The 26192-nt window shown below is 38.3% G+C and overlaps 1 protein-coding gene across 17 annotated transcripts; it reads left to right on the top strand.

The window, feature by feature from the left end:
- Positions 1-5: 5 nt before the first annotated feature.
- CLHC1 (clathrin heavy chain linker domain containing 1) lies at positions 6-25507 on the top strand. Of its 17 annotated transcripts, none has more exons than XM_026074371.1 (14): positions 162-296; positions 723-994; positions 2167-2241; positions 2867-2997; positions 3798-3999; positions 4201-4316; positions 4687-4738; positions 6760-6866; positions 8587-8761; positions 13061-15500; positions 16240-16300; positions 16894-19887; positions 21047-21167; positions 24805-25507. In XM_026074371.1, the coding sequence occupies exons 2-10, from the start codon at positions 981-983 to the stop codon at positions 13086-13088; spliced, it is 900 nt and encodes a 299-aa protein (XP_025930156.1). In that variant the 5' UTR covers positions 162-296; positions 723-980; the 3' UTR covers positions 13089-15500; positions 16240-16300; positions 16894-19887; positions 21047-21167; positions 24805-25507. The 17 variants fall into 17 exon arrangements, with proteins under 17 accessions (XP_025930145.1, XP_025930144.1, XP_025930161.1 ...); XM_026074373.1 differs by having other exon boundaries at positions 13061-16300; positions 16894-16935; positions 17625-19887; XM_026074374.1 differs by having other exon boundaries at positions 13061-16300; positions 16876-16935; positions 17625-19887.
- The last annotated feature ends 685 nt before the right edge of the window (positions 25508-26192 follow it).

Genomic DNA, 26192 nt, shown 5'->3' with positions numbered 1-26192 from the left:
TGGGAGGTGTAGTTCCCGCCCTCCGCTCGAGGCGCCTCATGGGAGTCGTAGTCGGAAGCCGGACGTAGGTGGGAGGGGAACTGCGTTGCCCACAATGCACCGGGGCTGGCTCTTCCGCATGCTGCCCCGCCTCGCGCGCCGGTAGCCACCAACGGCCGCGGGCGGCGGTTGGGGGCGGTCGGGTAGATAGCGCCACGGTGGCCGTCTTCGTTCTGTCCTGTGTCCTCCTGTATCTGCCTATATATGTACGCGTGTACGTGCGCGTAGGTGCGCAGGCCAGGCTTGTCTTCGCAGAGGTGCGTTGCGCACACGCTGCCTGCCCTTCGCGGTGGCCTTCCGCCCTGCCTTGCTTTTCCGGGAGGTGGTTTTCTTCAGGCTGGCTCTGCCTCCGCGGGGCTGCGCTGCAGCGGAAAGGCCCACGAATCGGGGCGTTCCCCTAGGTTCGGGCTGTGGAGGCAGCTTAAAGCTTTGCCTGCTCCCACAGCCACGTGCCAGCTGTAGATTCCCCAAGATCAAGGCCAAGTGTATCTGGGTTTTAAGAGTAAATACCTTTAGAATTGGGAAGGCTATGGGTAAGTTAGGAACAGAACAGCATTGAGATTTACATTAATTTGGAAATGGCTAATTAGGAGATGTTTTATTGTTTGTGAGTTTACTATTTTAGAGAAAGGGCTGAAACTTGAATACATGAGTATTAGCTGATGCTATTGCAACAATTTCAGTTTTTATTCCAGGTTTTGATTTTGGGCACCTATTGAACAAAGGAGGGAAGAGGTGTACGCTTTCTGTAAGCAAAGAAGGTCCTAGGCAGCTATGCCAAACCATAGCCCTGGAGGAGATAAACGCTCTGTCTTGCCTCCAATTGTTTTTGAGAAAGACGAGATTTCTGGAGAGCGTACAAAGATACATATTGACCGAAATTGAGAAAGTGGGTTGTACTGAGCAAGGACCACCTGAGCAGTATTACATTATATACAGAAATGCATTTGACAAGGTAACAAGTATTTTCCAGGTAAATGAGCGGTGGGCAAGACTAACAAATAAGGAGTGCTTTGATGATGCTTTTTCTTCTGGGAAAAAGGATATAAGCGGTCAGACTGACTGTGGCCTGTTTGCATTGTTACAGGGATCAGGGCTTGGTGTGCCATAGATTCTGAACCATTTTTCATGCATGTCCCCTGCGTATGCTGCAGTCAAATAGGAGCCATAATGATGACTTCATACCAGCAGAAATTATATTATAGTAGGATTTGTGCTCGATAACCACCTGTGTTAATTTTATGGCAGTTTTGAAATGATAAAACATTATAAAGTTGTCCAAAAACAGGGGAAAACCTATTCCCACTTAACTAAAAAGATCATGACATAAACACCATATCCCCTGTACTAATATTAACTGCCCTTCAGTTCAGGTGAAAAATTGTTGGTGAAGCTTTTGAAGGATGCCCGCTCTTGCCTGTCAGATTCTCTCTGCCTTTTTCAGCCACAGAGATGGGAGATGACAAGGCGGGAAGGAAAAAAAGTGGTGGGGGGGAGAGAGGGGGGAGATTTCCTGCACAGCTAATTTTTCAGATAGCTAGGAATAAGGGCTGCCAGGTGGGCTTTTAAATCTTGAGTTGGGCTGATATTTTAAGCTGTTAAAATGCACAGCCCTTGCTACTTTGGTTTTCCACACCTATAAGTGTTATGGAGAGTTAGTGCCTGTCTGGAGAAAATATCTTCTGTTACATGAAAATGGTATCTGCAGCTGTCTAAATAAATGATGATTGCCTTAGTTTTAATAACATTTGTGGTTATGAATCTGAAGGACGTTTGGGGCCTGTCTTTCACCATGTAAAGCTTTTCTGTATTTTCATCAACTTAAATAATATTATTTATTTGTTTTGGGGGCTTCTTTTTTATTAGAGCAGCGCTATGGAGCTTGATCTAAGAAGTGCTATTTTTGCATTGTTATTTTACTGTAAATCTATCGTGCTCTTTAGAAAGTTCCAGAAAGTTTTTTTTTCTGTTAATTATCTCAGTATAAATATTGCATCCAAAAATACATTTACAGATAATAGAGTATGTTACTGCATACAAGAACATCCTGATTTCAATCAAGCAGGAGTACGAGACATTTATTGCCACAATCAAGAATGGCTGAAAGAATGCATTTTTTCTTCACAGGAGATTAAAAGTTCTGGCATCTGAGCCCACAATTCTGTTATACTACAGGAAAAGAGCAGTGGAGTTTGAAGACAAGTAAGTTATCTCTAATAATGTTTAGAGCAAAATGTATTGTTTTACTTGAGATGTAAAATAATTTAGTTGTTGCTGGTTTCTCACACTTGTATTTTTCTAAATGGTTCTCTTATTTTTTTGTATGGAAGCTCCCAATGATTGTGTAAACCATTGCTAAAGTGTGCTTTTAGACTTCTGCTCATCAGATCCCAGTGCGGTCAAACTTCAGTTAAAGTTAGTGGAGGCTTTGCTTGTGAGTTAAACATGCAGATTCTCTCCACTTGTGAAAAGAGTATAGCCCTGAAGTGAATGTTCGTTGCTAATATACATTGTATTAGGTTGAGAAATACAAACCAGAGAACGGATTACTTTACTTTCCTCAGTTTACAGTCTTATATTTAGGAAGTATTGTTATATAGCTGCATTTATGTGATAGGCTTCTCAAAATAGACAGTTACCTTGCCATATGCAGTTTCAAATAGAATAATGTAGCAAAGTGGAGGAGAGGCTTTACTGAGAACAGCAGAATGGTACAACAGCAAGCCCAGTTCAACAATTTTTGGTCCTGATGTTCTTGCAGTCTGATGTGTAAAAATGGAGGGGGGAAAAAAAAAAACCAAACTCCAGGAAGTATTTCCTTTTTCAGGATAAAGGCTATTGAGAAGAATTCTGCAAAAATTCAAAATCTGATACTGAGAATTCAAAACGTAAGAAAGGTACCCTCTAAAAACTTTGACACCCCAGGGAAAACAGTAAATTCTGCTAAGCCCATCCCAGGTAAATCTAATATTTTGCTAGTCTTAAAGGAGGACTGAAAGATGGCAAATGTGATGCCCATTTCAAATAAGGACTCCAGGAGAGATTTCAKAGAACTACAGATCTCTAAGACTAAGATCCAAACAGGGCAAACTAAGAAAACTGGGAAGAAATACAGAATAAGTAGATGCCCAGATAAATACAGTTTGTTTGCGAAGAGTGAATATGGCCTTTGTTAAGGGAAGTCCTGCTCTGCACATCCGTTAGAGTTCTTTCGAAGGATAGGATTACATAAGTGATACAATCTTGAATTTTCAAAAGGCTTCAGGAAAGTCTTTGGAGGAAATCAGGCAGCCATAGGGTAAGAGGGAAAGTCTTTGCCTCAATAAATAAATATTTAAAAGATAGGTAATGGAGAGTATGAGTAAGAGGTCAGTTTTCCTAATGGAGGCAGGGGATCTATACTATTTAGCATGCCAATAAATGATCTAGAAAAGCATGTCATCTTTGCTGATGGTACTGGGGTATTCAGGATGGCAAGGATGAGAGCCAAATGTAAAGAAATGCAGGAGAACCTTATGAGACTGAATGTCAGCTCAGCACTCGACAGCAGTCAGAAAAGCAAATCAGATATAAGGAATTGTTAGGAAAGAAAGAGGACAAAATACGGAGGGATCTAATGATATTCTCTCTCTCTTGCATCTTGCGACTTGAGGTGGTCCAAAAGGGATATAGTAGGACTGTATCTCAAAAGAAAGACCGGGAAGAGACTCACAACAGAGCAGTCAGGAACTTGTGAAAGGCATTTTCTTCTCCCACAGGTCTCAGTATAGAAGAATCACTCAACTTGGATGCTCTTTCTAAACACCTTGCTCAGCTAGACAGAAAGATGCTAGAATTGAAAAAAGAAAGGGAAATAAAATACATCCCTTGGAAGAAAAAGATGGAGTTAGAACAAGAACTCCTGTGCTTACTGGCCTTACGAGATACAGCTGAAGCAGAAAGAGAAAAGCTGAAGCTCAGGTACAAGTGCATATCTGCAATATATTCTCATTTTTACTTTAGATATGTTCCCAATGTCACATAGCCTTTCTTTTTGTCTGGTGTATTAAACTGAGTACATGAATCAATTTTTAATGCAGATATTCTTGATACTGTTATGTGAATATTTCTTGGCTGATGTAACTGTACTGATCACATACCTGTTTTCCTCTTTATCCATAGATATACTAGAATTTTGTTAGTTGCAAATGTTATTTCTGCCTGTGCAAAATCAGCCAAGACTATCACCCTGCAAGATCTCCTCTCTCAGATTGTGGAAAATAAAAATGATGAAAGAGGTAAAATCATTAAAAATTAAATGACAGTATTATCAAAAATGAGAATATGAGTCTAGATAATCAGCTGTAGTGGACAAAAAGTTTGGTCTTTAGGGTGGTGTCTTTTATTTCTGTCTCTGGCAACTTTGATTGAGGGCACTGGTGGTAAAACTGTCTTAAATTTTAACTGATGTGGTGAAAGGTGTGTCCTAAACAAACATCCTCTTAGGGAGATTGTTTGTTTTTTAAAAATACAAGAAAATACCCTCAGTATAAAGTATATGTCTTAATTATATGTTTTCTTATTTATTTTATTTTATTTAAGCAATTTTAACTATAATTAGCTCATTGAGGTAATAATGTGGTTATCCTAACATGTTTTATATTTCAGCTCTTGATGTCCATAGTAAAGTGGCTGAAGATTTGCTTGAATACTTTGAAAGGTAAAAAGATTATGGTTGCATAGTGCTCTGTATTAGCAGTTTACATTACAGTTAATGTAGCATATTGAATGCAGTCATTCCAGGACACATCAGGTTTTTCTGCTTTTTATGACCCTTTTGGTGTTTGCTGGAGTTGCAGCCTTGCACATTGTCGGTTGTTTATCCACTTAAAAAGTGAAGCAAATAGTACATCATTAATTTCTGCACACTGTTCTACTTTGCACCTAGGTCCAAACTCAGAGGCTCTTCTTTGGCCCTTTTTCTGTGACCAAAATTGAAAGACCAGCTGTTGAGATGTTTCTGACTTGTTTGCTTCCTTGTGGTGTAAATGCTGACAAGGTTTTTTTAAATATATTTTCTATCTACAGGTGAAAACATACAACTTACAGGATTTTCGAAACTGTACAGATACATGATGCAAATTGGGCATTGGATATTTTTGAAAATCCCAGTAATGCAGTTGTTTACTTCTAGGTGCCTAGATCTCATTGCTAATACATAATCCTTTGATACTAAAAATTCAGAGTATGCTCATCARCTCATTTGATATAGCCTGCTATTTAACAGAATCTCAGAATCACAGAATAGTTGAGGTTGGAAGGGACCTCTGGAGATCATCTAGTCCAACCCCCCTGCTCAAGCAGGGTCACCTAGAGCACATTACACAGGATTGCATCCAGGCGCGTTTTGAATATCTCCAGAGAAGGAGACTCCACAACCTCTCTGGGCAGCCTGTTCCAGTGCTCTGTCACCCTCACAGTGAAAAAGTATTTCCTCATGTTCAGATGGAAGTGTCTGTGTTTCAGTTTGTGACTGTTGCCTCTTGTCCTGTCACTGGGCACCACTGAAAAGAGTCTGGTCCCATCCTCTCAACACCCTCCCTTCAGATATTTGTACACATTGATGAGATCCCCTCTCAGCCTTCTCTTCTCCAGGCTAAACAGGCCCAGCTCTCTCAGCCTTTCCTCATAAGAGAGATGCTCCAGTCCCCTAATCATCTTTGTAGCCCTCCACTGGACTCCCTCCCGTAGTGCCATGTCTGTCTTGTACTGGGGAGCCCAGAATTGGACACAGAAACCATTAAAAAGAAACAGCTCTATCCTGTTCTTGGCCACTGATGAGTTATATTAGTGCCTCCCAAATCACAGAGTTTTACAAGACACATAATGAAATATAAGTTGATTTCTGTTTCCAGTTCTGAAACAAGCAGCTTTTTTCTGCAGATTGATACTTGGAGTGAAATGGGTCAGCCTGCTGAGAGAAAGTCTAAGATACTGGCCATTGGGTGACACAGGCAATAGCGACATACCCGGGGTGATGGCATTCAGTGGCTGCTATCACTATTATTTGGTTGTCGTTGGAAGAAATGGTGTCATTTGTCTTTTCTTAATTGAGTTATTTGAAGCAAGATTGTGTCCCTACTTTGCCCTACATCATGTGATTTTTGCATGGAAGCATCAACTTTAATAGTAGCTTGAGAAAGTGTCRTGTCCTTTGTGCTCAGTGAGTTCTTAAGGAATATAGCCAACAAATTCTAGGCAGGCACAGGACAAATTTCTGTTGCCTTACTCAGTTAACTCATGTGGCCTTGAATATTACAGTCTGGATTGCTTTCTGTTTTGCTTTCCTCTCCTATCCTCAGCCAACACCATTTCTTTCAGCATCATCCATTTCTTTTCTTCTTCTAAATACTTTTTGTGACTCTCTTTTTTGGTAAGATTTCCCCATTGATAATTCCCTTCCAGTTCTCATTATGGCCACCATCCAGAGTACTAGGTAGTGAGGCAGAAGAAAGGTAATCAGATGCGTGGGGAAACAAAGCTGCTGCTTCTTACAAAGCTTTAAAATAGATACATTTAAATCTGGTACATCTTTATCACAGCATTTTGCAGTATTTTTAGTGTTTGAGCTTCTTGACTAGATCACTATCCCATCAGCCAACCTTTTTACATATGTTGTGTATTTATTTAGTATTCCTGTAAAAGATCATGTTCCTTATTTTTTTTCCTTTCTCTTTCTAGGTTCAGTGAATTACTTTCAAGTGGTCAGTATGATGCTGCAGCAACTTCTGCAGCAAACTCTTCTAGAGGAATTCTCCTTAATGAGGAAACTCTGAGGAAATTTGAACGTGAGAATTTCGACTGGGAATACATAACTGGGTTGCTTATTAGAGGGGTTTAGTTGGTATCAGTTTAGTCATTTCAGTGGTTAGGAATTTGGTCTTTATCAAATGAGAATTGTTTATGTGGGTTTGAAGTTTACACTTAACATTCTAACTGAAGATAAGTAAAGCTATAGGGCTTTTCTTCTCCTTAGGGAATGTCCTTAACATTTGACAAAGAGGTGCAAAGCAGGGCATAGCTGACTCTCAGCCACTGCTTTTCTTGCTGTTGGTAAGGTATTGGGGTAGGTGATGGGTTAAGGGAAAGAATGGAACATAAACAGTAGTGTACAGCTTTCAGAACTAATTTGGCTGATGAAGATATGACCAGCTAATAGACTTCCTTATGTTACGGTCAGAGCCTTTTCAATCATTTTGGAGTTCAGGGTTTGCAGAAGTATAATTTTCTGTTACCCCCTTTGTTTAGTGCAGATCAGATGTAGTCAGTATAAAGCTGTTCCTACAGTAATTCTAGAACCTGCTTTATTTCTACTGATAAATTATGTGCAATATACAAGGACAAAAGTGCACCCACTGTTTTGAAATTCCAGTCCTTACTGTTCTGTGTGTTAACATGGCCTCTTCAGACAGCCTAGCTTCTTGAACCATAGAGCAATATTAGCTTCATTAAAATTAATTAGCTTCATTAAAATCAGTTTCTGAAATCTATATCAGTTTTAGGTTTATAAAAAGTAATCAGGATTTTTAAATACCCCAGATAAATGCAAAGTCATCTTTTATAGTTTAATCCTCCTGTCAATTTTTTGGTTTGCATTTGGAAATGTAAAAGATAGTGATATTGGTGAGGACAGAGGCTGAAGCAGCTGAATATTTTGTTCTTCCTCTGGAATGAGCCATAGGGGCATGGCTAAACTTTGCAAGATCAACTTTTTTTCTGTGCATGTTTTATTGGCTTTTGTTCAAGTTCAAAGCAATAACTGAGAGAAGAACTGTGATAAGCTAATATTTGAGATCTGAATTACAAATCAGATTATGAATCTGTGGCAAGTTGTGATCTGGCAAAAATGTGCTTATGCRCTTAGCTTCAACTACATGAGAATCTTACTGATACACCTATAACTTATGCTACCATAACCCTGAAAGTAAGCAAGCACATTACATTTTGTAGGGTTCGAACATTACATTGTAAATGCTTTGGATCACAGCCCATATCTCTGTAGAATGGGATGTGACCCTAATTTGCGCTATTGCAGTAGAAATAATAAATAGTAATAATAAAATGGCAAAAACAAGGACTCTCTAAGTTAAACTAATCTTTATTAATAACCATAGAGCTGACATCATTTTCTGATTGTTTACAGAGAGCTTTCTGTAACCTTAACAGAAGGTGTTTTATTTCCAAAGAGATAAGTAGGCCATCCCAGTAATTCTCTACATTCTCACTAGAAAAATGTTTTAAAGATGCACACATCTCTGTGAGACTTTCCCATTACCTGTCAATGCTAAAGTGTTGTCATGAACCCTCTGCCTTCAGTTTTGAGCAACCTTAATTTGGAGTGATTAACATAGCACCTGAGATGACTCAACCTCACAACAGATTTAGTAAGAATGTTGTCAAAGGTTTTAATGGGTATCTGCAAACAAAGATTAAAACTTAAGAAGTCTTAAATGGTGAAAGCTACTTTTTTGAGTGTTCAACCAATGACTTTTCTCTTTGTCTCTCTAGCTGTTGGTTGTCTTCAAGGAAGAAATATCCTTTTACTGAAGTATTTTGACACTCTCATAAGCTCAAGTACTGCGGCTGGATTGCCTCAAAATTCAGCCATGACTCTGGATGCAGTCAAATGTGCATTGTCTGAAAAACAATTGAATACAGTAATGCACTGGGTTACACAGCAAAGGTAGGTGTTTTTTCTGCACTGAGATAAACAAGGGGGTTATGCCATCCCCCTTTCCTCCCCAAGTCATGAGGCTTTGCCTTTTCTCCCTTTCCTTGAAATTAAAATCCCTCAAACAAAACACAACCAGAAATATATTAATGGATTTCTCTTTTGATTCTGTTATTAAATCCACTGTTAAATCTTAAATTCACTATGAGCATAGCCAAATGAGCAATACCAACAACTACCTCTGCAGAATACGTTTTGTTTTGGTTGCTGTCAGCCTTTGTTACAGCATTGCAGACTCCGGTTTTGTTCAAGCTTCTTTTCTCTTGCATTGTAGTTAAAAACTATACAAAAATAAGATTTTCACACCCTTCTGTGGATGAAAAAATTATAATTAGTGGAAGACTAATTTCTTTCATTTTATTGTTGCTGTCAGTGCCAGATCCACAGTTTTGAACACAGTTACACTGAAAACATTTTTAATCTGTAAAACCTATACCAGCCCTTGACCTATATATTTCGTTTACAGAAATAGGATACAATCATATTTGAATTTTTAGAACAGGGTCTGTTTCTACATTTTTGTTTTTGAAGAAGCTGTCAGAGATATGTTTTTCTAGTACAGTGTAGATTTGTCTGAAATGGTGAAAATCCCACCAGAACAGTCTGGTATTGGATTAGCTGTAATTGTTGCCCCTCTGCTGAAAACCATCTGAAAAGAGCGACAGTATTCTCAAAGGTTAGCCCATATTTTGGTTTTGAATTCAGATTCTAAACTGCCTTGTGTCAGGATCTAAATATCACCTTTGTTTCAGTCCTAACCCATAACCTGTCCTACGCATGTGAAAGAACCATTACAGCATGCTCTCGCAGCATGCTGAAATCATCATCATAAAGTAATTAGAGCTAGCTAGTTATGTCATCACCCTGAAACATAGTATTAAATGCATTGTTAGTAAGCAGCAGCTTAGTTCCTTGAATATCCTGTGTGCAGCAATACTGAACGGCTGCAGTTGTTCCTCCTGGCTGCAGTGGACTGGCACTGAGGTTAGCACTGAAAGAAATGTCCCATCGGAGCCTCCTGCCTTCACTGCTGTCAGAGCACTCTCTGCTGCAGCTGAGAAATCAAAGAAGGGAAGGAAGAGACTACTTTCTCAAAAATAGAGTTAGGGCTGTAAGAGGGACAGAAGTGCAGAGGAGCCGAAGGGGTATAGTCTAATACTTATACATGCAAATACACGCCCATATACACAATTCAGCTGTGTGTGAGCTCATTCTGAAATATTCCAAAGTTATGAAGCATATCATTAATGCTGGTTTATTTTATTACCTTGTCTTCTTCAGGCTGATGTTTTCTGAGGCGTTAGGAGATGTGATTTATGACTATGGGAAAGTGGAACCWAGCAGCTTGTCAAAATGCCTGGCTTTGGCTCAGATTGTGTATGACCAGTCTGGTATACACAAAAAAGTTGCTCTGTGCCTATATAAGCAGGGCCAAATTTATACAGCAGTGGATTATATTCGGCAACTCAAGCCTTTTTCTTTAGGTAAATAATAAGGCACTCAATGTCTTTCATGATTGTTCCACCATGTATTTATTTCAGGTTTAACAGTGACATTTTGGACGACACTTGTATAGAAGGCATTTGAAGTGAATACAGATATCCAGCCTTCTTGTCATTAAGTTTAACAAGACCCCCAAGTGCTCCATTAAAATATCCCCATGTATTTTATCATAATGTCAATACACGCATGTTTTTAAGAATGGAAGCTGCATAGTGCATGTGAAATAAGGAATTTCGTCTGATAGGCGTGCTTGAAAATCTCCACAATTTGCCAAGGACCCCAGGAGGAGGAGGAGGAGGCAGCTTGTGGGAATTCTCAGAGCTACAGTTCCAAAACCAAAGGTTAATTTGGCCCTCTCTAATGCAATCATGAATTCATTAATCAAATCATTACTAAAAGGGAAAAAGAGACACTTCAGTGTGTCAGATGAGCTCTTCAGAATGTTATATCGGTGCAAAGTCTGCAGATACCGATAGCATTACATTAATCTTACTTAAGTTCAAATAAATAAATAAGGTGAAGGGATTGCAGAAACAGATCTCAGGAAAGATGACAGTAAGGCAGACTATAACATTTGAGCCCTGCTAGGAATTTTTGGTCTTGGTTTCCACGTGGTCTCTCAACCAAGTAACATAAAAATTGACAAATTACATTTGATATGAAAGTAGTTCTTTTTTTTTTTTTTTCTTGTGATGCAACTTATGTCTCTGAAATACCATAAAATACCATTTCTTTTGACACCAGTATATTACATTTTTGGTTTGGTTCTCCAGAAGAGTCACGTTTAAGGTTGACCACRTTTGTCATAGCTGAACTGTAGCAAGCCTGCAATTTCAAGATCATTTAAAAGTTTAAGGAATAATATTTATTTCCAAGGTTTCCACCTCCTGAGTTCTCTCCCTCTTGTGATAAAGCATTAATTCATGAACTTTGTCAGAATACAGGTTTGGTTATGGTTTGCGGTACTCCTAGAAAGGGGCAATCCTTTGAAGAAGGAACTTGGTCTTTCGTTGCTTTGGGATGTGCTGTCTCTGCATAAGCAGACTAACTGCAAAAAAAGCCTTTTTTTTGTGGATGCGTTGCAGTTTATTCCCACATCAGTTTTGCCCTGTGTTTGTTTCTATGTTCTGTTTTACTTAGCTGCCTTCTGACTGTATCCCTATTTCTTCTATACGTGTTTTTGCTTAGACTATTGTTCAGTTAAGTTATAGTTTTCTATTCTTCTTTTATTTCCATACCCTATTTCAAATAAATTTAAGGGAAGTTTTTTGGTGTTTAGTTCTTTTCTGGTATTTGTTAATCTCCTTATTTTATGAGATTTCTAAAATACATTTTTTTCCAGTGAAAGAAGATTAGATTTTGATCTCACACTAGCTTTTCCACTGTTTGGGGAGAGCAGAGTACAGATTGTTTTGTTCATTTATGGTGAAGAAGGGGGGAGGTGACCATATGCAAATACCTAATAATCTTGGTATCTGATTTTTAGATGATTACTTATTTCTACTGGAAAACTGTCCTACCACTGAATTAATTTGTTCTCTCAGTCAAGAGTGGTTTAGAAACCCACCACTTTCATCTGTGGGGTCTACAGTACTCTCTCTTATTTCAACTGATCACAAAAAGCATGGCTTTCAGCTGTTGGAGGAAATGAGCAAAAAAAGTAAGCACAGCAAAATGTTAATTGCAAACTTTTATTGTGAGGTTTGAAAAATACCATAGTTCTCAGTCCAACTGGGAAATAACAAACCAGCTTTGTATCAAGAGGCAAAAAATAAATAAGGAGAGATGATAGTCATTTCCTATGTTAGAAATTTTAATTCGAATCCCAGTTCAGCCTATAAATTACTTGGGATGTGGTGCTCTGGGTTTATAATGGAATCTGAATAAAACCTTTTCCTTCACAGTGAATCAAATCGTACGTTCTCACATCTTTTGGAGTTCCCACAGAGGTGAGGGTTACTTGCATCAAATTTCAGGGTACCTCCTGCTTGCTCTTCCCCACACAGATTCAGTCTGCTGTCGCATAGAGCCCTCCTTGGGGCAGTGCTGCTGCCAAAATAGCTGTGCAGGCAGTTTGCTTGCTTCTAGTAGAGCCTCTGTAGGCTGGTTCTTGGCCAGCCTGCAACCTCAGCACATACTGCTTAGGACACAAAAAATAACCAAAGTTCTATTTTGTTGTAAGGGTTGTAAGTCCTCAGAGGGGCTCATGCTGCCAGACGCAGAGACAGAAGCTCTCTAGGCAACATGAACTCAAACCAAAGGCAGAGAGCTGCAACAAGCTGTGTGGACACCAACTCCTGAGACTACTCTGCAGACAGGCTAATATGTATCTGCCTGGATGTATCTTTAGATTTAAGCATTTTTCTTGGCTAATAGTTCTGAAAATTAGGTTTTCTTTATCTGGTGATAGTTATTTGCGTCTATTGTGTTTATTGTGTCTTGCTTCAGTAAACTGCCCTTAACTTCAGTGTCTGCTACTGCCCTGTCATTCTATTGCTCTTAAGGGTTTCAGAAGAGATTTTGAGTGCAATCAGAGGTTTTGGCCTTTAATCTTTTTAATTAAAAGAAACACTGTTTTTCTTATGGGTCTTTAGTTTGATCTTTTTTTTTCCTCTCTCTTAGTCTTTAATCTTAGGATTTAGAGTCTAGCTAGAAAAACAGTGATTTGTGCACTGTGCTTAATATGAATAGTAAAAACACTGATCAGGCCAAAAGCTTGATCTTTTTATGTTCTTTTTTCTTTCTCAGATACATTGGAACAGATGATTCTAAATGATACAGTCTGTAGAGTAGAAGGCTGGAAGAAGATAGCAGATGCATGTGCAGAAAATAAACATGAAAAGTTATCTCAGGAGATCATCTCGATTATCACCTCACAGGATGGAGTGTTTGAAAATTCACCGCTTGAAGATGAAAAAGATGCGGTGTTAATGGAGCACGTTTTCTGGTAGCCCTTTGTAACAGCAGAGGGAGCTCTTACAGCAGTCAAGTGAAGAGCCCTTTTAGCTCTTTGTATGAACCATAGTAAACATTAATGCTTCAGAAAAAGTGCTGAGAATAATTTTACGATCAAGTATCAGCTATTTGTTCCTTTTAACATGTCTTTGTGTGAGTGTGTGTATGTTTGCATTTTGTTTAACTGGAAGTATATTCTCAGTGTAGAAGAAAATTGGCGTAAGGTGCTCTGGACTGGTATGCTACGGTAACGTTGCACGTCTGCGTTCTCTTACCCAGCCGGTTCTCCACTTCTGTGCATCATGTCTGTCCTTTAGCATAGTGCTGGAGGGACACACCACACCAATTCTAAACCTTGGGCGGTAAGGGAAATTAGTCTGAGTGGATCATCGTTCTGAGGGAGCTTTGCAGCAGTGCGTTGTACAACGTCACCATACCCTGATGCCTTGACTCCCTCCATCCCCTTCCCCCGCCCACCCCAACAGGCCAGAAGGGTCAAGCACCATCACTAGAGTCATATTACAAGTTCAATTATGATAATCTAACAAATTCTGTCAAAAATATAACAAATGCCTACTTAGAACAAATTTAGGCGTCAGTTAATGCATCCAACTGCTACTGATTGCTGTGGACTTGCACGATTCGAGGGCCATGTTACACAGTCAGAGTCAGTACTGGAAGCTTAGTTGGCTTATCTTGATCACTAAGAGATAGGTAATTCAGTCTTAGAAAAATGGAGATGTCCAACTGTAGTCTTTGCCAGCAAATTCACTGGGTATGCATTGGTAGAGCCTTTTTTTAACTTTCAGCCCCCAACTAGTGTAAATAGGAAGAGTTCTGAATATTGTCTACTGTTGTCAGTGTGGTACATGTTTGCAAAAAACATATTTCTATAACTATGGTAGCTATAACTACTGCTACTTTGTTTCAGTCTTAATATGTTYTAGCATTTTTAAAAAGCTGCTGAGCTGTGTTTATTATACTGATAAATCTGCAGAATTCTGCAGGTTTTATGACAGAACTTTCTTTAAAAGAGAAGAATTCAAAGTCTGCAGGTACTGTAAGTATTATGTGCCAATGAGGAATAGAAAAGGGTATCTGTTTTTTTTCTCAACATATAGAACAATACGTCCCATAATTATAATCCTTAAGTTAAATATGTAAATATATAGATACTTCCTGAAATAAATTAGTGTTAATTATTTTTTTTCTAGTAAAGCCTACCATTTAGTAGTGTATTTCCAAATGCTTACAAATTATCCTTGCTCTGAAGAATTTTTGAAAGTCTGATTAGAAATGCACTCTTCATAATGAAGATTCAAACTATTTACCTTGAGTTCAAATCTGCCAAAGACTGGCTAGTTTAGTAGGGCTTTATGTGTTTATGTGTAGAAGAAGGAAATTCTATGCCCTGGGAAGTAAGGCCTTGCCAGGATGCGTTTGCAGTTGTTCCAGCTTTTCCAGGAGAGATTTATTTTTTTTAGCTAAAGCAGTGTATTCTATATTCCATTTGCTATGCTGAGAAAAAATTTATAGTAGTTGACAGTTGACATCTTATTTGAAGCAAGGGGTGGGGGGAGAGAAAAAGGTGAAACTAGCAAAAGGAAGTGAGAAAGAAAGATTTAAAATATTTATTAAAGCCTCAGTTTACAGAACATGTTCCAGGATAAATGATTTGAGTGACATGCTGCTGAAACTTGACTTAATGTTTGAGTACCTTTTCTTAGAATTACAGTGAACTGCAAATTAAGAATGTAGATTTTCCTTTTTGCTGCTTATTGCTGTTAATGTTGTTGAAATTAATGTAAGCTTACCATTATAAGTGTATATGCTGGTACACATACTCCAGAAGCGGTCAGGAGAAAAGGTGCACAGTGATGGCTTCTGTGGGAATTCTGAACACAGTACATGTACAGAATAGACCCCTCAGCAAGTGCTTATAATTGAAAAAAAGCATTGCACACTGTGTTTGTAAATGCAGACTAATATGCTTTGGGGACTGCTTAGTTTTATAAGACATAAAGGGAACATTAAATGTTTATTTTCCAGATCAAGGTTGTTTTAGCTGTTCAGAGTCTGTTATTTCTGTAACAGCACCAGAGCATTCATCACTGGCACCTGGTCTTTTTCTTAACCCAGATAGACTCCACTAGAGTGGCCAGAGACTTCTGTGCTTTTTGATTATGAAAGGAAGAACAGTTGGATTCTGCAGGGCATCTTGTTCCAGAGTCAGGTACAGACACATGGGATAAATACAGAGGTTAATAGTCATTTCTCTTCCCAATTATATAACTCAGTCATGAAATTCTAGAATTTTAGACCAGTTTGTGGTGTAAAGTTAAAACCTAAAGTAGAAATGAGTTCCAGACATAAATGAGGGATCAGGAAGAATGGCCAAATATATTTTGTATGGTGGGGAAAGAAAGCAGATATGAGCTCTTGGAAGTAGTAATGCACCTTCATTAAAAAAAAAAAAAAAAAAGACAATCCATGCTATTGGAAAATTGATTATTTATTATGCATGTTAGTGTGCTTTCTAGAACTTCAGGTTCAGGTCTCTCAATTCCATTTTATGCTGATGGGTGTTCATTAATTTTAATGGTGCTATTCCTGATATAATTCAATGAGTTACAAAAGACCATTGTCTGATAGGTTAGTTGTACTGTTTAGAAGATAAGATGGAGATGAGCATCTGGTCTCAAATACACTATGTATATTGTAACTTGGTTTACAGTGTAGAATAGATCAGACTGTGGCCAAAAGGATGAAAACGATGAATGAAAAGATCACTGGCATTCTTAAGCATAAGAGCTGACAGCATACATGAAAACAGTGGAGATGTAACTGTGATACTTCCCAGAGTGATTTCGTGGTTCTTGTTTAATGTTTGCAGTAGCTGAAAAATGAAAGTGCTTGTTAAGTCAAGACACTGATAAGCTAAAACCATAAAGTTTATTGTTTTTTCCTTTTAGCCATTTTTATTGTGCACAAATGGTTTCTATCAAGGATACATGATCAAATGGCAGACCTGAGGTATGTGCTTCTTTAGTTGGAATATTTACTCCAACTAGCTGTTCTGTATTAAGCATTCTCCAGAAGTTTTAGAAATTATGCTACATAAAAAAAACAGTAAAAGTGCAGAATTAAATGCTTACTTTTTAGGGTAGACAAAACTGCTCAGTACAGTTTTCTCCAGAGGACTTCAGTAAGTTGCCTTATATGCCTTATTTTCCTTCAGAAGAGCTTGGTCTGCCTCCCATCCCAGAGATCAGTTGCTAAGCATCCATTTGGATTTAAAGATTTAGACCCATGTGTTTTACTCAGCAAGCTAAAGAATTTTCAGTCACTTCATCTTAAAAAAAAAAAAAAAAAAAAAAAAAGTCATATATGTGAAAATTCTATTTAGCGCAATGACAATGTACTTTTACCCTAAGTCTCCCTAAAAGTCAAATTTTTAGTATTATTTAAACATATTTACATTACATATTTTTAAAAAATGGAATTTCAAAAAGCTAGAGACATCTGTAAACACTAAGCAAGTTTAAAAATCTGTCCCTAAATTCCTTATAAAACTTTGTCCTGAAACTCAGATATTTTTTACTTTGAAGATGTTATCCATTTTTCAGAGATGGAGAAAGAAGAGAACTGATTTATCTATCACCTGGCTGGTAAGAGAGATTCTGAAACACTTGGGATACTGGCAACATTCACTTTTCTTTCTTTCTTTTTATGTAATAATCAAACTCAGAATTTGTAGTTTTCTCAGTGTCTGACAGATTTTGACCTGGATAAAAAAAATCTGGTTGAAATGGAATTATAATAAAGCAGTTGTGGGGTTTAAAAGTACTTGGTGAATGAACAAAGTTTACAGATCTACAGCATCATGGTCCTATGCAATTTTTTATTGCCAGGCTCAGAACAGGTGACTTTATTCCTGTCTCTGGTTGATGAGAGTGCTCCACTTACTTCCTTTAAATCCAAACCTCATAGTGGTCAGCCACAGATTTATACCTTGATTTGATAAAGAAAATAGGCTCTTACAAGAGAGATGCCATATTTTTGACCACTTGTGCAGAAAATAATTGGAGATTAAAGATATCAGAATGAAATAAAACATTGTGAAGTTAGTGCCTAGTGCCCAGRACGCTTACCCAGAAGGAGGAAATTATACGCTGTTTCCTGCTTCATGGAGTTCGTTGTCTTTATATTTCTTTCATTCATTATTTACTAGATAAAATGCAAACCCCATCCAAGATCCACCCTCCCAGGTTAATACCCTTACCAGCTGGACCACAAATTATGGGTAAGTTATGGGTGCTGCTTCAAGAATGTAAGCAGCCTAAACTGCATTTTGCAGATGGCAGGATCCTGTGTGTGTTGGCATGTTCCGAGGCTTCCCCCGGGCTGGGATTTCAGGAGAGCTGAACAGCGAAGCACAGGCTTTCGGGGTCTGGTCCTGCCAGCTTGGTGCCCACTCTGCCAAGCGCAGAAGGGGAATTCAGCGCTTAAAGCAGAAAAAGAGAGAGGCTTTTTAAGTTCAGGTGGTAAGTGAATGGAATCTTTTGAGTTAAAGTTCAGAATTTTGTGTATCCCAGTTCTATTTATGTCTTACTTTAGGTACTTACATGCTTCATAAATTGTAGGTCTTCTGTTACTCCAGTCTATCCTGCTGAGTATACAGGCTTCCAGCCTATAGAACTGTGAACATCACATGCCTGATTGTGCTCTTATTATACCAGCTGATGTAAATCCACTATTTGCAGAGTTTATTCTGAGTTACCCTACAGACTGAGGTTACAGAAGGTATTGGGAGTTAAAAAAAATAAAAATAATAAAAAAAACTATATCTATGTCTATCTAGCTAGAATGTACTCAAGTAGAATTTCCCATTAGCAGCCTAGCTGTATGAACAATACATGCATATCGATAACTATTTATCTCATTTTTATAGTAGCTTTAACCCTTATTTTTCCTGCTTAATTCAAATTATCCTGGAGTTATTATTTAAACCATAATCTAGTATTAGGTCACTAAAAATATGGATGCAAAAGGTTTAATGCATCTTAAAAATGAAATATTTTTATCAGTAGGTCTTGCCTTGGTCATATTCTTTGTCTCAGAAGAGCTTAAATTAGAGATATTGGCAGACAGAAACAGTCGCAGGGCATAATTTGTAAGTTTATATGTATTTTATATATACTATGTATTATTTTTAGCGATATTCTAATCTGAATAATTGCATTCTGATTATCTCAGTTCTCTATAATGTTGACAATATACTGCACCGCCAGCTCTTGAGTTTGGTTCCAGAGATAACTGCATCTTTCTGCTGTGACAAAGTATTCCATGTTTTGTTATTTCACAAATATCTGAAATATAGTTAGGCCACTCTAACTTCTGAAAAATACTGAAGTGGACCAGATCCAGGATTGGGCAAGAAGAAAACTGACCTAACATCACCTCTACTTACCCCCTTCTGTCCTGCATGAATTTAAGCTGCCACACCAGCTGATGTAACCCATGGGAATTAAATCTGAAATGTAAATTTTATGTTTTTTTTTTTATGGAAATGCAACATGTCCATTTTTCGTTATTATCTCACAACTTTGGTAGTGTGCTTAAAAACAGATGTATCACTAGGCATTTCTGCTTAATGAAAAATTGTCATTCTAAATGAAGCAAAGAAGTGATTGCTTTTTGTTTATGATGGCTATAAGTCAAATGAATAAATTACTGTGTCTGCCCTAAAACAGTCTGACACCCTTAACTGGCATCCTGTAATGGTGATTTTTAGTCAGTGATCAGCAGATCCCAGAAGGGTCTACTTAAAACTGCTAACATGACTCTGAAAGGTAACCAAGAAAAGTGAGTGTTGTCAGGAGGCTGAAATTTACTGTACATAGGATGTACAGATCAAGAAGACTGAAAAGTCATCCTGACTGTACTTGTCAGTACATCAAATAATATCTGTTATAAATCAGTGCTCCTCCCCCAAATCTTTGATCGTCTGATAAGTCAGTTTAAGATAACCTCCTCCTTTTAGCACGTGTTTTTAAGGCTTTGGGTCATATACAACAAATGGTGATGATGATTTCACAATGATGTAGAGTAATTTAAGTACACATTTTCAGGAAATGGTTTTCTGCCAAATTTTCAAATGAGAATTGATCTAATCAGTTAGTTTGAGTAGTACCTTCAAATCATTTCTGAGCCTCACTATCTTAACTGCTACCAGATCTCATAATTCTGTCTATTGCAGTTTGGCAGTATGGAGTTGGTTGTTGGTTTTAATCTCTCTTCTGAAAATGCAGTGAAAGCCTGAGAGCTTATAAATTGTCCCTAAGTCAAAATTACTACTGTTTCAGTATTTGTTACTGGGACTGAAACAAAATAACATGGCCACCATTTCCATCTAGTTTTCTGCCTGCAGAAATGTGRTTCCAGAGTACCTGCTGCCTCTAGCTATTTCCAGCATGGATGAAGCTGTGCCTGTCGGCAGAGTTGTGTTACGGTTCTGGAGTTATGTGGAGCTGAATGATTCTAGGACACTGGGAAGCAGTGGAGCCTCCTGAATGGGAAACAAGGGGCTGGATGTCAAGAGGCGATCAGGGAGTGGGGAGGTGATTAGATGGCAGCTCTGCAATGGGGAGGGTGTTTGCTCTGAACAGACTGGGGGAATGATTCTTTTCTGCTGATGTATTGAAACAGTTACAATCCTTGAAACCTCGCACTTGCTTTGGAGAAAGGTAATGGTCCCCATCAAGGTCACAAATCAAAAGTAAAATATAAACTATACCATTTTTTTCTAAGTGTTGGGTGGCCTCAGAATTTCTGTGAGTGTGAGGTTGTTGCTACTGCACTTTTTGCTGGTATCTGGCCTTGAAAACTGCCAAAGCAGAAGTGTTTTTATAGAGCTGGCTATGAGATGTTGCATTCCTAAGTTATTTTGATCCCACTATGGCCATGTGGCTCCTTTTTATATTCACTGTGTAAAGAGCAAAATAAATGGCAATAACTAGAAATCTGCTCATCTCGGCTTTAGCTGAAGTGAGCAATGCCATGTTTCAGACCTTTCCTTTGGCTGGTGGTGTTTTTTCTGAATATAGCCCTGAAATGAGCAGGTTGGACTCAGTTTTCCCAATAAAACTATGCTAGGCATGTATAAGATAGTTTACTCCAAAACCCATAAGAAATTTCTTTGGGGCTTAGAAAAATGATAATACTATTTTTGTCGCRTTTTCCCCTTTATAAGATGGTCTTTTCTAGGAGTACTTCAGCAAGTTTTACTGAGAAAAGGAGATAGGCACAAAGGTAGATAGCCTTTTTGCATGGTTTAATGATAAATCTCTGATGTGAAGTATGTGAGAATGGTAGGGAGCAATCTTTCACTGACACAGGATTAATGATATTAGCATGGTGACCTAATACGGTAAATGTGGTCTATTTTCATCCTGCTGTAATGCCATTGAAATCCATGAGTCACACTAAGGATGTTTGGCCTTATGCCTTGTCCTTCTCTAGAGCCTCCCTTCTCTTTCTGAATGCTGTGCATAAAACCACCTGATTTGCATCACTGCTGAAGCCCTTAGTCAGAAAAAGCCTTTGAAGAGGCATCAGTGAATATACTTGACCCATGAACTGAATGTTCCCCAGCACAATTATTTATATCTTAGGTGTGTTGCATTGTTTCAGCAGATGCTTTTGAAACTTCCAGATACGTTAAGAAATCCTGATAATTTTATTCCAAATGAATTGATGAAATCTTCTATCTATTCACAGCACTCCAGACTTCATTAATTAAAGCTGCACACTGAATTCAGTAAGCTATGGATTCCAGACTGGTGTGCTCTGCTCCAGTGATATTCACTCTGGCTGTTCTACTGGATAGCTTCAAGTGCAAGTAAGTATCTCTTGAGGGAAGATTACAAAACAAAGCAAACAAAAATGATCTAGCTTTTGTAGTCAGGTTCTGTCAAGCTTGAACTCCCGTTGTTTACAATTTTATGCTCAACAGAAATAAACATAGTCCAAAAAGCTAAATAAAAAATGCTATAAATACAGTGTAGGAGACAGACTTAGCAAGCACACAGCTGCTGAAGACAGATTTGATAAGCTGGAGTAAGTTCATTTGAATGAAACTTGCATTGATATGAAATGTAAAAGGTCAAATCACTTTTCAGTACTTCATCATTAACCTTTGATGTTGTTGGAACCTCTGACTAACTGTCTTTCTACTTCAGAAGTTTAAATGAAATAACAAGCAACCAAGCAAGCAAGCAGACTGAATTGCCATAGCAGCTACAGTCACTTAAGCCTGCAGTCCCTGATTCATTTTCTTCGACAAGACTGGTCCTAACTTCTCTAAAGCATCAATGCAGAAGGTTCCATCCTGTATGTTCAAAGTAATACTTAGCTCAAGTGCAGGAACAACTGCACAGTTGACCCTCCTGTAATCAGCAGGGCAGCAAGTAGTCAATTACAATCATTTGGATCGTAAACCATCTGGGGAGGGCAACCACTAGTGTTCCTTATACTATAGGACCACAAAATGTCGTTAGCAGAATGCTATTTTTCTAAAAGCTTTTTTTTCTTTCATAAAATGTTAGAAGAATGCTATTTTTCTAAAAGGATTTTTTTTTTCGTAAAACAATATTAGAAAAGAAATCTCTGATGGATATCTTGAAAAGATTTTTTTTTTTTTTTATATTGCAGTAGCACTGAGAGGCACCACATATTACTACAGTCTCATTTTACCAGATATTGTAGAAATACCAAGAGACAGACAGTTGAGCTAAAAAGAAAGCAAAGCACAAATAGTCAAGCACACCTAGAAAGGTCATTGCTAGATGCTTTTGTTCTGGTTACTTTTCTGAATTCTAAAACACACAACAAAAAGATCAAGGGAGAAAGATGCATCATAATCAGCTGAAACTTCTATAGGGGGACATTTTGATTTTTGAGATTAATTGCCAGTTACTTTGTATTTTTAAGTTCAATTAGGACTGGAATGAAAGTGTAGCAAAGGTGCCTGCTTGGTGAATGTGAATTTGGCTTGCATATGAGCTAAATGTCTACTTGTTTGAAACTCTTGAGCTTTAGGTTATTTTGTTTGTGCTTTAACAGAACTGTAAGGTGGCTGCTAATACCCAGCAACTTGTAAGGCGTTTATATCYGACTCAAGGCACCTAACTCAGCCAGCTTGCTGAACTGTGAGGTTAATTTCCCAAGACTGCCACCGTAGCCATCACACATACCAGGGTCAGGATGTAGTGCTGTGGCCAATGGCATATGAAGTGGACTAGATCTCTCTTCTCTTCCCCTCTCCTCAGCTTCAGTTGCTCAGGTGACAGATTGAGTCATCCACAGCAAAGCACAGAAGGGAACTGTAAGGAGTGGGAGGAGAGAGGTTCCCAGGGGCTATAAAAAGGGTGGAGGAAAGAGGAGGGAGAATATTGGTACATGCCTTCTGGTTTGCCATTCTTGTTGCATAGACAATGGAGAGAAAAGCTGCCAGAGGTTGCTTCAAAGCACTTCAGTTAAGTTTCTTTCTAAATTTAATATCTGGTGTTGCTTCCTTCCTTCCCTTTGGCTTTGGAAGGAGATGAGAAGAGTAAATGATGTGCCTGGTGTTGGATAGTGTTAATGTCCTCCTGTGTACTGGAAAGGCATTCTTGAGGAGTCATTTAGGTTCTTTTCCTGGTAAACTTAGCATGAGTCATCCCATCTAGTCAAATGCAAGCTCAGATTTGGGTTGTGCCAATGGCAGGGCTGTTCTGGCACAAGGACTGGGAGGGAACTAGAATTCCTGGCTTTGGGGAACAGAAGGAGATGCTGAAGCCAACATTTCTAGTCTCCCTGGGACCCAGCTGCATGGCCGCTCTCGCTTGCATCCTTCAGGGGAGCAACAGGACCTCTAGGAGCCATTGTCAGTACTCAGGGGGCATCTTCTCCCCATGGCTCTGAGGGTCATGGTATATGTCTTGGGGCCYTTGCCCTATATTTGGTAACTGGCTCGCCAAGTCGGGAAAGATGGTGTCTCTGATCATCACATGTCTTTCTGAAGCCGTTCTCCTTTATGAGCAGATAAATTAATTAAAAAAACCCTAACCTTTTGCATCTCTGTTTCTACAGAGGCATTTGCAATATTAATATCATTATCAAAGTGGTTAAATATGAGGACTTGTTACTGAAATTTGTTTAAACTTAACTTTATTGGGGAGAAAAAGTTTCCTAGTTCTAAACATTTCCTCTTCATTGTCATGTGTCTTGATCGCTGTCACTTATTTCTTTCATCAGTACATAATATTCACGTTTTGTTAGACTTTATTGCATTTTGTTTTTGCAAGTACAATTTACAGTCAATTAATACTGATTGGCTGAACTCTTATTTTCATCACACCTTATAGAGAACCCAGTTTTTCCTTCAGATGTATTTTGTTGTTGTTCTCTGTTAGCTGGTTTGTGCAAAAAAGCTTTATGTCTGCCACAGTCCATATGAAAAAGAAACGTTTTATTTTTTAAAAATCACATTGCAGTCAAAGTTTCTATTGACTTTTACATTTTACTTCTTAATTGCTATGAATTATATTTTTTTGGATCAACCTGTTTATTTTCCTAGTCATTTTTGGGTTGTTCTGATATGAATTCTTACAGTGGTGTCTACAAAAAGCTTCATCACAACTGTATGATTACTACTTGTCATGTTGGCCAATATTATCTCCTTGTTTCCCTTGTAGTTTCCATATGTTGTCTCTTATCTTAGACTGCAAATTCCTTGGAGCACTGACTGTCTTTTTTTCTATGTATAGAGCCGTACAAATAAAGTCTCGTTCATGACTGGGGCTCTTGTGCAGCATGGTAACAGAAATCATAACCTCCTCCTGTATGTTATATTTTCCATTCCAAGAGGTAGAGATGGCAGGAACAGAAGGCAGACTTGTTAACACTGTTTGGGCTGGGCCGTGTAGCATTCCTAAAGGCTACTGCTGTATGTTGATGGAAGTGGTCTGCTATTGCCTCAGAACTGATACTCTTTCAAGTTTTTACACTGCAAAATATATCTTGCCTCCTCATTTGAAGTCCATCTCTTGAAAAGGTTAGTTGGCTAATTTCTTCCAGTATCAGTCCCAGCAGAGAGAATACTTTGGAATGAGATGTAGAGTTTAGCAGCATCTGTAAGAGGAGTAAATAGATTTCCTTAGATCAGGATAGGAAGCAGTAAGGTAAGTGGAAAGGTGGCCGAAGGGAAAAAAGTTAGTTATAAGTTATTCGGAAGGGAGAGTAAAGAAACTTTATAATGAGAGTGCTATGGGAAGAGCAGGAGACAAGGGCTGGCCAAAGGGGTGGTGATTCTGTACTTGGAATCTAAGGCATTTTTGCTACTTGGTGTTTAATGTCCTAAGGCAGAGCATCTGAGATCTCATATTTGATGAAAGTTTGCAATTTTCTTCAACAAATGTGGGAGATTATTCCATTAAAAAGTAACTTTCACATAATCAGATACATAAGCAGTCACTTTTTTTTTTTTTTCCTGACAGAATAGGTGGCTCAAGAAGAGGGGAGAGGGAGCATGTATTGCATGTAAGGAGGAAAAAGATGTCTGCACTGAAAAGAAAATGCAAAAAGAGAAGCTGAAAGACGAGACTCAGATGGAAATGAAGAAGGAGGAGAGAGAAGGGGCAAGTTTAATATTACTTCCAAACTTTCATATGTGAAAAACAAACTTTCATATGGGATATTTGAAATGGGATTGGACAGAAGACTAGAAAGATGACTGGTGACTTGCTAAGCATTTTATATGAATAAACATGAGTGATGCTCAATCACCATGCTGTGTCATGCACAACTGAACCAGTATTGCTCTCCCCACATTTCTGGCAGGTCTGTATCTTTAATTAGACTCCCAGACAAGTAATGCTGCATGAATTTGAATCCCAACAGTTGTATTCAAGACTAGGATTTGAAGTACAATCAGGAATTGGCAGCTGCTCATGGGATATCTGAATAGCAAAGTTATATTCAGAGTTTTCCTTCAGCACCAAGTATGGACATAAATATGTTTATGCATGAGGATTTACACATCCCTCATAGTTGCACATGTCCAAATCCATTTTCCATTGAGATACTTACAGTGGTGGTTTTAATTATTCCTAGGTTTGATCCTTCTGAAGAAACACGTTTGACAGGGTATTAATCCTTCAGTAGTTTAATAGCCCAGCTATTAAAAATACTTCTAATTTCCTTCTCGTGAGTATACTTATTTGTCTTCATAGATGTGGTTGTAGGAACATGGTTATATTTTTCATTAGTGAGTGGTTCCAAACTGTTTTGTGTCACTGGCAGAGAATTTTAGAGCTGAATTTCTTCCTCATTCCAGAGCCTACTTGTGGCAGAAGTTTTGTTTGAAGAGGGACAGCTTTTCATGTCTTCTCATGTCTAAAATGCTTATGAAAATTCCCTACTTGATTCATAAATTTATAAATTTAGGTTCTGTTTGTCACGGACAAATAATACCTTACTCTTCTTGAGCCTAATGGGAATATCTAACTCTTACAGGTATTGATTCTGTTGGGTTTTGAATGGCAGAGACGTGTACAAAGAACAGTTTGTCTCCAGAATGTAATGTATTGTCCCATTGTATGTAAAGGGAGGATATGTCTAAACTAGGAATAGGCATGAACTGAAATCTCACATACATGTGTTTCTGAGCTGCAGATGAATGGAGATTCATAGTTTTGAGTCCAGGTCTTGGCACAATATAGGCTTTTAGCTGCTATTAAGAAGGTGTGTCACAGTCTTCACTGCTGGTCGGAATGACCTYGGACTTAGATGCATATTCATAGTCAAGACTGGCACTTTGCGGCTTAGGATCAACTGTTGTCTAAATATGTTGGACATGTGATAGATTAATAATAGCAGTATAAAT

Source organism: Apteryx rowi, unplaced genomic scaffold (assembly GCF_003343035.1).
Source record: "Apteryx rowi isolate R43461 unplaced genomic scaffold, aptRow1 scaffold_387, whole genome shotgun sequence".
NCBI classification, from domain to species: domain Eukaryota; kingdom Metazoa; phylum Chordata; class Aves; order Apterygiformes; family Apterygidae; genus Apteryx; species Apteryx rowi.
This window is presented reverse-complemented; position numbering and strand designations above follow the sequence as displayed.